Source organism: Haliotis asinina, chromosome 8 (genome assembly GCF_037392515.1).
Source record: "Haliotis asinina isolate JCU_RB_2024 chromosome 8, JCU_Hal_asi_v2, whole genome shotgun sequence".
NCBI classification, from domain to species: Eukaryota; Metazoa; Mollusca; class Gastropoda; order Lepetellida; family Haliotidae; genus Haliotis; species Haliotis asinina.
In genome coordinates this window covers 43,015,789-43,028,533 of record NC_090287.1, presented here as the reverse complement: position 1 = coordinate 43,028,533, position 12,745 = coordinate 43,015,789, and the positions used below count along the sequence as shown (strand labels likewise).

The 12,745-nt window shown below is 39.5% G+C and overlaps 1 protein-coding gene across 2 annotated transcripts in view; it reads left to right on the top strand.

Moving 5' to 3' along the window:
* LOC137293535 (protein Smaug homolog 1-like) overlaps nt 1-12,745 on the top strand; it is a 42,929-nt gene that overhangs the window by 28,288 nt on the left and 1,896 nt on the right. The window contains exons 8-13 of one of the 2 annotated variants that reach the window (XM_067824149.1): nt 79-167; nt 4,157-4,263; nt 4,516-4,723; nt 5,239-5,308; nt 5,947-6,036; nt 9,682-9,711. In XM_067824149.1, coding sequence (XP_067680250.1) covers nt 79-167; nt 4,157-4,263; nt 4,516-4,723; nt 5,239-5,308; nt 5,947-6,036; nt 9,682-9,686 — 569 coding nt within the window. In that variant the 3' untranslated portion in view covers nt 9,687-9,711. The remainder of the gene's footprint in view (nt 1-78; nt 168-4,156; nt 4,264-4,515; nt 4,724-5,238; nt 5,309-5,946; nt 6,037-9,681; nt 9,712-12,745) is intronic. The other variant, XM_067824148.1, reaches the window with a different exon arrangement.

The window sequence follows — 12,745 nt, the reverse complement described above, 5'->3', positions numbered from 1 at the left end:
TGGGCTTAGGCATGAAACATTTAAAGAGAAATTGTAAGTGAGACTGAAGGTTTTGTATAGCTGTTGAATGTGTTTCAGTGTGCACCCAACTGTTGGTTGCCAGCCGCCCAGATGATGACTGCTTCACAACATACCTACAGCTCATAGACAAGTGTCTCAATCATGAGGTGAACTGCACTTGTCTAATGCATGTGTTTCCAATGAACTGTTGACAGGCACAAACTGGGAAATCAATAGAACATTCCTGAACTATCCTGAAAGGTTATGTGTATGTCAACAGAAGTGATCCATTAGTAGAGTTCATGAAATATTTACAGTTCTTAAATATTTACAGTTCTTCACTTCTTTTCATGATTCATTGTTTAGGATTGCACTTTTGTGAAAGATAATAATTATAGTTAATTTTTACTAAATTTTGGTACTTGGCCAATACAGTGAAAACAAATGTCTCCGAAATTGCTTCTTCAAAACTGTGTTACTTTACATGAATGGTATTAATCCTTATTCTGATTCATGATTACTATGCTTGTCTCCTCTCTCCATGCCAAGATAGTGGAACACCTGAAATCTAGTGAAGTGCCCTTATAATTGAAATGGATGTACAATGCACTCACCCACCGGAAACCTCCCTTTCCCACCAATATGGTCACATGACCACCTATGCTTGTCACTCTTTCCATCATCACCCGAAAAGGATGGTTGGAGTCACTTTGTGTCCCAATACGGCGATAAGTTTTGCTTATATTTTGGTCCTGTAAGCTAAATTTTGTCATATTCAGGTTTTGGACTGTAATTATTATCGGCTTGATGTAAAACTGTTGTTGAAATATTTTAAATTTTCTTCAATTAAGACGGTTGTAGTTGATGAAATTGTGCTCCTAATGTAAGTTACAGCTGTCAGTGGTTGGGCCGTCATGTAAACCTATTTGTTCTTCCACTGTTTCTTGTGAACTTTGTAAAAAATATATCTGATTCAGAATTTGCATTGTATTTATTTACTCTACGACTTCTACGAAGTCCTTCAGCGATGAGATTGTCCCTTGTCCCTCCCGATAAATGACACGTCTACCCCGAACCTCCACTACTTCTTCCTGAGGTAGAGATCATCAGCACTTCTGATAAACATTCAGCGTCTACTGGACCATTCATTAACTACATCTACAGAGTCTACACTCAACTGAGTGCTCGCACGCATGGATCCCTTTATGCACTCGTGGATCTGTTCACTGTCTGCTTCCCTCCAGTTCGCCGGAGAAGCCATCATCGGTCATCTTCTTCATGAGATGCGGATTCACACAGACATGCATTAAAGCATTCAAGGAATGACAGTCGTTCCAGGGACACACACAGATAGGAGGATTAAAATGATGTTCACTGCATGTTCATGAACATGTTCCCCACTTGTGCATGCATTCAAGGACAGAGAGGATTCCGTGGACAGAGATAGATGTCTCTTATCTCTATCACTGGAGGAAGCCCTCTCCTCTGACACAGAGATTACATCATGGATTACAAAACGGTTGGACCTTGTCTGTCTGTTGAACCACTCCAACTAAGCTTACACTTATAAGATGAGTAACGAGGACAAGGATAATTATCAGTGTCACCTTGTAGCGGACAGCTATACTAAGCGCTTGTTTCATGCTTACTGGACATCTACGCCACTACTGGAAGAATAAGGGATTTCTCAACAATGATTATGTCATAAGCATCCTACGAGACATCTACAAGATCCCGCTACAGGCAGCACCACCGCTCACAAGACACGCAGCACTACTCTTTGTGTACACCACAGATCAATGAGACAAGCTAGCGGATGCCATATCGTATCTACTAGAGAAAGGCACAGTCGAAAAACTACACCTGGATTGACTAACACCAGGATTCTCTTCCCCAATATCTTTGTACGCAAGGAAAACTCCAGAATCGTTCAAAATGATCGATCTGCCACAGCAGCGGCATCTCATCTGTCAAGCAGATTATCAAGGAGCATCAGTCTACAAGATGCCTACCTGCACCTCCAGTACATCCAGACTCCAGGAAGTATCTGTGCTTCCTATTCAACAGTCAGCACCACCAATGGACAGTTCTACCGTTTGGAATATCTTCAGCCCTGTGGCTATTTACTCTGGTCACCAAGCCCATCGCCACCTACGTACATCAGCAGGGTCTTCGCAGCGCCTTTTACCTGGAAAAACAGCATTCTAGCTCATCGCGAGACAAGTCGACTCCGACTACAGTTAGACTTCACCATCAGACTGCTAACTCAATTTGTGTGTGTGTTGATTACAGCTTTCACCTCCAGGTGGTTGATATGCTGAATGTGTTCTGTTGCTCATCCAAATTCCAGTAACCATCGAGGAACAAGGACAACCAACACTGCAGCTACCAGAGTGGAAGAACCTACTCATCCATCTGCACACCAAATATGTACACAGCAATCCGACAACATTCCAGCTTCACATCTGGATCATATCAAAGCCTTCTTAAAACATCGAGGATATTCTACTACAGTGGCAAAGTCACCATAACTCTACGTAGGTATGCTGCACCTTATATGACGATAAATAGATTCAGTCTGATTGATATGCAAGGAAGCGAGGCTTCATTGCAGTAAAATCCGCACATCCTTGAATAGTGGATTACTTATGTCATCTATGACATACCACTACCAGAGGACTGAAAGGTTCTACACTCTCGACATACTTGGAGGCACTCAGCTCTGTTATCACCATGAAGACTAACAACGCAGATTTAAGGCTGCAGCTTGTTACTTGAATGTTGTACTGCAACACTTCACAAGAGGTGTCTGTGAGACACTAGACCCGACATCACTTGAATTATTGACATAGAAAACGCTGTTTTTACTCGCCCTAGCAACAGCAGCACAGATATCATAAATAGATGCTATGGACTTCAACAGCACATGGTTTGACTCCAGTCATTGTGAGATTGTATATCTAGGTCTGAGATGGGATTAATCGCCAGTATCAAATGCCTGGACAACCAGACAGACAATTCCACATCCTGGCATTATCTACAGTTCTGGGGCCACATGATACACAGGATTTATCACCGAATTAAAACAAGGAGACTTTTCAAGCGCCTATTCATCGCATTATCTACTGAGACACCTACAGAAGTATCCGACAACACTATCTCAATATGGATGAGAGCCGTTATACTGAGGGCCTACAAAGTGTCAACCTAATGGAGGACTGATTTTGGAAATCAAATGCAGTGTTTGCCAACCACCAGCTATGGGACATCGCCACAGATAACGTCACTGGCATTCACCAGTTTGTGTCACATGTTGCACAACAGCTAACGGTTCCACAAAGGCACTGAGTTAGACTCACGCTTTTATTGGGCTTGTTAAGAGCATGATGATATACGGAGTATAATGGTTGAGAGTCCATGTGCACGTCCAAAGCAGACTACTAGCATGAAGGATTATGACCCAATATTCGTATTGAAGATACTTTTACATGAAGAAGAGTCATGACTGGTATTGATAGAAGTCTTGACATACAGTTGCAGCAGGACGCTAGCTGATATATGTATCATCACGTCCCAGTGATCCCCCCCATCTTACAGATGAATATTGGAAGAACAGGACCGAACTACCGTTGTTATAGTTCAAGCAGGTGGGGAGTACTGAACGTACTTACATGGCAGTCAACAGAATCCAGCGTGGATGGGAACTTTAAGGGATTTCAAGTGCTCCTATTTCCGCATGGAGGCAGGAGATAAGCATAATAAGCATGAGTCAGGATAAGTATGAAATGTCAGTTTTATTCAGAAAAGTACGTTTTTCTCTTTCAGTATTTTTCAAACAATACATGCAATGTTGAAATCAGCCCTCATATAGAAATATCTGCATTACAGACCCAGCTGGCACAACCTCCTCACTATGAAGGGGTCATAGTATATGTCTGCTTCGAATGCTAAAGCAGTAAGGAATTGAGGTCCCTAAAACCCAACTTATGCTGAAACTACATTGAACACTGCTTGTTGATGAACAACAGTGACTTAGCTGTTACCTCAGAAACTGACAGAAAGTCAAAACCTTGAAACAGTTTTGCTTGGTTACTTTGTGTTCCCTTGTATCTTGACAAGGCCATTTTGTAGTGTTATTATTCTGTTCTACTTGCAGGCATTCACACAGAAGCAGAAGAACCTCCTTGCCACTTGGAAACAACAGGCACATAAAATATGGCAGCCACCCCCTTACAAATATGGCACAGACAAACCGAGAAAAGTGTAAGATGCTCCTAAGAGTTGTTAGTACCTGTGTGTTTGATCATCATGTAATGTGGTAAATAGGAATGACTGCAGTTTGAGGCCAATTCTATGTCCATGGATCATGGAGTTTTAATGGTTCTTATGATAACTGTAACAAAGACATTTGATCAAGTTGTTCACCATGGCCTCAGAAATCCCACTTTTGTAATGTCATGTCAAGTAGGACAGACTCTGTTTGAAACTGAATTGTCAATTGTTGGATTGTTGCAGATGGGGTAATACCTTCCCACTTATTGGAACCTCTTTTAACAATCGTATCAGCACCAAACAAATTAGGATCCCCCCTAAACATGGCATACAGCAGTGGAGCTTCGGTTCCAAGCGGTCTGTTGTAGGAGCGCAGCCTGCTGGACATGTTCCCCTACAGAAGAACAACTCCCTCAACACAACATTTCTCAACAAGCCTGGGCTGCTAGAGGCATGTATACACCACTGTTTTATTCATGATCATCTCTAAATGATATTCCCTCAGACATCGAATCTTATCTTGAAGTAGTTTGACCACAATGTCGATCATATTGTTTTCAACATATCAATATCATTGTTAAACGAAGGCACTGGAGAGACAAATGCATAATTATCAACATACTTTCTTGTGTTGGATACATTTATATTCATAACAAATGCTTTACGCTATTTCCCTACAGTGTTTTACATTCTGCCAAACTTTGTCCGAAATTATTTTTCACAAAAACTCAACTACCAGCCTACGTTTGAAAACCTTGTTTTGAGTGATTATTCCAAAAGGGTTTATTTTTTACCCTGTGGTGCACAAAAACACACTATAGCATCAGCTTAACTGGTCACAGGGTTAGAACTAGAAGTGTAAATTATAGGAAGACCATGGGAAGCCGCAAATGGTTATCATCTTAGGGTTTATTGAACTTGAGTTGTTTTTTTTTCAACCAAGTATTTCCTCTGTTGTGCTTTTAGGGTAAACAGCAGGTGATCAGAACCAACTCAGCTCCAATCAGATCAGGACAACTCTCACTATCCGTGCCTGGTAAGATCACTGTCCTTTTCTTTATCTTGTCGATGAAGCATCTTGTAGACAGATATTAAAGCTCACAGTATACGATGTCAGAATGGATTTTCCTTGTTTGACTGCAACATGCACACACATGCACACGCATGCATGCACGCACTCACACGCACTCACTCACACTCACTCACACAAACACACATGCACGTGCACCCACCCACACACCACATGAAGATGTAGTAGCAATGCCACATGTAGCAGAGGATATGACATCATCACGTGATCAGCGGGCAAGGAAACGTTGCCAAGAAACATTAAATAAAGAAGTTAATGTCTATAACATTTTTCATAGACTTTGAAGACTTCCCTTGAATTTTTTTCAATAAGCAATTTCTTTAATACCATTTTTGCATATTTCATGCACTGTGACATTCATGTCAAGGTCAAAGTCAGTCTTGAAAATATTTGTGTGTTTGAAGAACTATAGAGCAAGGTATCAAGAGAGGTTGACTGGTTAAAGCTGTTGTAGACATCTAACGTCATCTTAAACTTTCATTACTTTTTAGGTTGATAAGATTATTTATTATGTCATGTGACAATGGTTGTTGAGATATGTTGTTTGTCAATCTTCTGAGCTTTACTGTTGTGTTTACTTTCAGTGAATGATGATGGTAGCACTGACACCGAGATCAACGCCCGACTGGATTCCCTCTGTATCAGCATGACAGAACATGCTTTAGGAAGCTTAAGTAAGTTTCTGTAGTAGTACATACTGCAGAAGTGACTTATCATGATAAATTTACATCTTTGTATTTGTCAGCACCTTTGTCATTCTTTATGTGTCAGAAGCCTCACTCATTTTAATCATGATTGTGTTGATTTCATTGCCCCATTACACTGAATCCTGTGTGTTAGGTTTCTGAAACTCATGGGTTTCCATTGTATTGTGAAATGGATGGATGTTGGCTTGTCAGGGGCATTAACCCACACAGTGACGTTCTTTGTCTGTATGAAGTTCTGTGAGATGGGAAATCTCTCATGCTTGTATATGCCATGAACAACACTGGCATGCCAAAGTGAAAGCACATGCTCATGAGATGTTTTTAGCATTCAGTTTAAATTTGAATAATGTTGAGTACACCTGACTCGTAGTTTTGTGTTTGGTTTCTTTCATTTCCTGAAAGCTGCCATTTCTTGTCATGAATGACAGAAATAGAAACATAAGCCAGTCAGGATCTTGTAACTTTATATTGTCATTGTCATCAGAAATGCATTTCCAGAAATCTCTAGTGGTTTGATCGAGGAACATTAGAATGAACACCAAATATAGAAAGTGACAGTATATGTTGTGACTTACCATTAGTATTTGGAAGGCAGTTGTATTACTTTTGTATATTTCAACTTAAAAAGCTTAATTTTTATGATGAAAGTGATGAAAGTATCAGTAGATCATGCTGAAAACAAAACTGTTCACTATCGATAACTGTTTAATATGGAAATGGTCCAATTAATGTGTATTGCTTAAAAGTATTATATATGCCTTTAAAACACAAGATGTGTTTATGTAATAATTTGTCATGTATCTCTATAAGTCATAAAAGATAAACTATTACTGGAATATGAGCAAATTTGAAGGACTCAAATACTGAGTATTAATGTATTGCTAGGATCAACTGAATGTTGTGAATACCGGTGTAATCCTTGGAATAGCTGTAAGAGTGGGTGGAGTACCATACTACAAAATGTTATTTAACTTTTTAAAATTAATGTCAGGGTGAAAGTAGTTTGTTCAAACTAATAAAATATGTGTTCACACTGGAGATTGAATAAAGAATATAGTTAACACTCATATGTACAACTGCTAAGCATTTTAGCTGGAGAATTTGTGTTCAGACTGGAATAAGCCTTCAATAAGGTACACCATTTCACCTTTGAATTTGAAAAGACATTGAGATTATAAACTATACTTCCTCAATAACATTCATGTATTTCTCATTTATCTGTTTTGGGGAAGGGGACCCTTTTTCAAAAAGATTTTGTAAATATGGTTGATGTGTCATTGTTTTGATGTTTGTGAAACTCTGTTAATGTGATGGCAGTTGTCTTTCTTTGCAAATACTTTCACATCACATTTCACTTGCATTATGTCAAATGTCAAGGTCCCAGTTTTTATGCAAGTTGTGTATGATTGTAAGTATAAGATGAAGGTAAAGTATTTTCAAATGGGTTTTAAACTTGCATGTATCTTTAATACTTTTCCTGTGTTACATTTTCATTCCATGTCTACCAAAGGTCAAGATGTTCATCATTCATGGCCAGTTTCTGTTGCATTTGTATTCTTGTTGAGATAATTAGAGAACCTAGTGCGCTTGTACATGTATTCAGGATAGTAACTCTGCTCTGATCAGAGTAAGACCTGCTATGCAGATACAGAAGGGAGTGTTACTGTTGTACAGGTATGGAAAATAGTAGTTCTGTTGTGCAGGTGTGGAAGGTAGTGTTTCTGTTGTATAGGCATGGAAGATAGTGTTCCTGTTGTACAGGTATGTAAAGCATTGGTCCTGTTGTGCAGGTGTGGAAGATAGTGTTCCTGTTGTACAGGTATGTAAGGTAGTGTTTCTGGTGTACAGGTAAGGAAAGAAGTAGTCCTGTTGTGCAGGTGTGGAAGGTTGTGGTCTTGTTTGACAGGTATGGAAGGTAGTGTTCCTGTTGTGCACTCGTGGAAGGTAGTGGTCCTGTTTAAAGGTGTGAAAGGTAATGGGCATGTTCTACGGGCATGGAAGGTAGTGGTCCTGTGTACAGATGTGGAAGGTAATGGTCTTGTTTGACAGGTGTGGAAGGTAGTGGTCCTGTTGTGCAGGTTTGGAAGGTAGTGGTCTTGTTTGACAGGTGTGGGGGGAAGTGGTCCTGTTGTACAGGTGTGGAAGGTAGTGGTTCTGTTTTACAGGCACGTAAGGTAGTGGTCTTGTTATACAAGTGTGGAATGAAGTGGTCCTATTTTTTCAGCTATGGAAGGTAGTGGTCCTGTTTTTCAGCCAAGGAAGGTAGTGTTACTGCTGTACAGGTGTGGAAGGTAATGGTCTTGAGTGCAGGTGTGGAAGGTAGTAGTCCAGTAGGGAAGGTAGTGTTCCCGTTGTACAGGTATGGAAAGCAGTGGCCCTGTTTTACCAGTATGGAAGGTAATGATACTGTTGTACAGGCATGGAAGGTAGCATTCCTGTTGTGTAGGTATGGAAGGTAGTAGTACTGTTGTACGGGTATGGAAGGTATTGTTCCTGTTGTACAGGTATGGAAGGTAGTGGTCTTGTTATTCAAGTGTGGAAGGTAGTGTTCCTGTTTTTCAGCTATGGAAGGTAGTGTTCCTGTTTTCAGCTATGGAAGGTAGTGTTTATGTTGTACAGGTATGGAAGGTAGTGGTCCTGTTGTACAAGTATGGAAGGTAGTGGTCCTATTTACAAGTGTGGAAGGTAGTGGTCCTGTTGTACAGGTGTGGAAGGTAATGGTCCTGTACAGGTATGGAAGGGAAGGTAATGGTCCTGTTGTTCAGCTATGGAAGGTAGTGGTCGTGTTTACAGATGTGGAAGGTAGTGGTCATGTTGTACAGATATGGAAGGTAGTGGTCCTGTTGTACAAGTATGGAAGGTAGTGGTCCTATTTACAAGTGTGGAAGGTAATGGTCATGTTGTACAGATATGGAAAGTAGTGGTCCTGTTGTACAAGTATGGAAGGTAGTGGTCCTATTTACAAGTGTGGAAGGTAGTGGTCCTGTTGTACAGGTGTGGAAGGTAATGGTCCTGTTGCACGGGTGTGGAAGGTTGTGGTCCTATTTTCAGATGTGGAAGGCAATGGTCCTGTTGTACAGGTATGGAAGGGAAGGTACTGGTCTTGTTGTTCAGGTATGGAAGGTAGTGATCCTGTTTACAGGTGTGGAAGGTAGTGGTCCTGTTTACAGGTGTGGAAGGTAGTTGTTATGTTGTACAGATATGGAAAGTAGTGGTCCTATTTACAAGTGTGGAAGGTAGTGGTTCTGTTGTGCATGCTTGGAAGGTAATGGTCCTGTTGCACGGGTGTGGAAGGTAGTGGTCCTATTTACAGATGTGGAAGGTAATGGTCCTGTTGTACAGGTATGGAAGGTAGTGGTCCTACTGTTACAGGTGTGGAAGGTACTGGTCCTGTTGTACAGGTATGGAAGGTACTGGTCATGTGCTACAAGTGTGGAAGGTAGTGATCTGTTTTTCATGTTTAACAAGGTAGTGGTTTTATAGTCATGGAAGGTAGTGGTGTTGTAAAGGAACTGGACAAGTAGAGATATTAGTCTCCTTGTTATATTTGATGGAGGATGAACAATATATGTGTTAAGTTATTAGTAACTGAATGTTGTGTTTGTATTACAGGTTAATAGTCTGTCTGCCAGCAGTGTTCTGGTAAGTTTGTGGAAATGTTATCAGTGAAAATCGTACTGCATTTACAACATGTCAAACTTATGAGGAAGTGAAAAACAGGGTCCATACCCCCTGTCATCTGTTTTTGGGGGGTTGTTTTCACTGACTTGTTTTGTTTGTGTATTCAAACCATTTGTAGTTAGTGATGTTAATTGGAAGCAATATTTTGTTTGTTTTTTTGTCTGTTTTGTTCTGAGGAAGCAATGGTGAAGTGAAGTCTGTAGTTTGGTATGGCTTGGTTGCATTTTATATCACCTGTGGTATGAAATACAGTATCTCCAAAGCTTAAAGATGTTATTTCATGGAACACACATAGTTCAGGTTGTCATCTGGTGGCTTTTGCCATTTTAGGATTTTAGAATTTCATCTGCACCAAATTTTAGCTGGCCTGTTTGTATTGGTGTGTTTGTCTGCACCATAGCTACTTCTTATTCATTTATGAAACAGTTTACACACAGACATTAGTTTGGCAACTGGCTCCTTTTGACATTTCAGGATAACTTTGACTGACTTGTCTTTTTCCAAAGCATATGACTCCACTACACGTACTTCTACAAAAATAGGACCTGACATACCAATACAGAGTTCTGAATCTCAGTCCTCTGTCTTGTTTTGATAGCTCTCCGACTACTCTTGTGAACAGACAGACAGACTAGATAGGAATGCTCTTATGTAGTTGGGCAGATCACACTTGTTGGTAGGAATGCTCTTAGGTAGTTGGGCAGATCACACTTGTTGGTAGGAATGCTCTTTTGTAGTTGGGCAGATCACACTTGTTGGTAGGAATGCTCTTATGTAGTTGGGCAGATCACACTTGTTGGTAGGAATGCTCTTTTGTAGTTGGGCAGATCACACTTGTTGGTAGGAATGCTCTTATGTAGTTGGGCAGATCACACTTGTTGGTAGGAATGCTCTTATGTAGTTGGGCAGATCACACATGTAGGACTTGTAATGATCAGAGGACTTAGTGTTTAGAATTTCTGTAGGTGTGGAGCATTTGTTGTCATGTGATGACTCTTGTTAAATGTTGAAATAATGCAATGAGTATGTTTTTACTGAGTAACTTGAAGTGGCCAGCTTCATTGTTTACATGTCAACTTGCAGATGCTTCCAGTTATCAAAATCTCTGACTGCTTTTTTGGATATTTGCACTTTAACTGATACAGTTGCTATAAATTGGAAAAAGACATGTGATTACTTCAGGTGCATAGTAATCAACTATTTAAAGAATCAAAAGAATTTTTAAATATTTTGTGCTTGTTGAAACTGTTTTATGTACCCAAAGATCTTTCACCAGTATCAACAGGACTTGCACATACTCATACACACATAATATTATTCTATATTATAAGCGTGGTACTCCCTGTTTTGAACTCCTGGTTGAGAGTTTATTGAAAGTTGACTTAAAACATTTTGTTTCTCATCAAGTAAGCTTGAGACTGTATTATGTTGCAAATGTTAGAGTGTTGCAAAATATCCTTGTTACAGTGATGTGGAATATTTCTAAGAGGATTAGTGTTTTAGCATCATTGTGGAATCAAGTTGGACATGAATCTATTCAAAGTTTTCAACTCATCCTATCTCAAGTATTGTACTCTCTCTCTTTAATTTGACGCATAAGTGGAAACAAAAAATCTTCTGAACGTACCATTGCCTCTGGTCCTAGCACCCACCCTCAGTGTTGTCTTCCTTCCTGGACATCATGCTTTCCCTTGCAAGAGGCATGCCTCATGCTATAATGCTGAGTCACATGACCATTTCTTAGTGTGTGAATTTGTGTGGGTTGTTCCAGGAACAGGTCAAAAGTGCTGCATGACAAAAGGTCTGTAAGAAAGTCAAAAGGTCCTCAGACTCCTAGTCAAAAGGGCCACATATAAATAAAATAATAATAGCATCTTTTTTCATAGTTATCATAGTAAAATATTTTACATCTACTCAGTATATATTTTGTGCATACTAGTCCTTTTCTTAATAGATATCTTTTTCAGTATTAGAAAGAAAATAATGACAAACAGTAGATTGTGTAATGGTTATATATTTCATTTCAGTATCAAAACACTTCGCATTTATGATTATGATGTATGTAATGTTTGTGAAAATGGCACCACAATGCACCAGTGAGGTGTTACAGAAAAACACATATACACAATGTAACAATTTCATAGCATATTTGTGTTGAAAGATCCCATTTCGGATACATAGATGCATCATCAGAGAAAAATTATTCATTATTTTTAAAACTTACATTTTGTGAAGTTTCTATTTTGACTCATTATTTGTCCCATTACATGTTAAAGGTTTCACACTTTATTGTGAGCTTTCCATCTCCAAATATCATGCTTAGTACACTAAGCATTTCGGAAGATTAACCTATCACAAGCATAGGCGTTATACAGTAACAGGCCTCTCGTGCGCATACAACCTATGTCGATAGTTGACAGTATGAGACTTTGCTGTCTGCACTGTGACATGGAGTAATCTGCTGCCCACCATCCTGCAATGGGATAAGTATAATATGTGTGGCAGTCAACTTTGTACATAGTATTTGTGTAAGTATAGTAGACATCTGAAGCTTTTGAAGTATTGTATGAAATGTACAATCTCATTAAATTGTCTAAATCTAACCACTTTAAACAACAGTCCAGGCTCAATGTAATCTGTTTCAACGATACTCATTTGCACTGCATGCTTTTCTCCTTTCAATCCCTTTAAAAGCATGTTTCTTGCTAAGACTAGTTTGTAGGTTCTATTGTTCTTAGTTCATCCAACTGTATATGATAGGATAAGTATTAAAAAATTCAAAATTTTAAGCATAAATTGTATATTTCTATACTTATCGTATCTTGCATGATGGATGCCCACCAAGCCTCCCCACTACCTCCATATACATTTACTCCAGCAGTGAGAATGATCACTATGGAATGGTCATATGTCTAGGCAGTGGACCATGATGCATGATTCTCTGCAGAAGGGCGGGTGCACATAGGTTTAGCCTGAGATAAGGCCGAGATAAGTT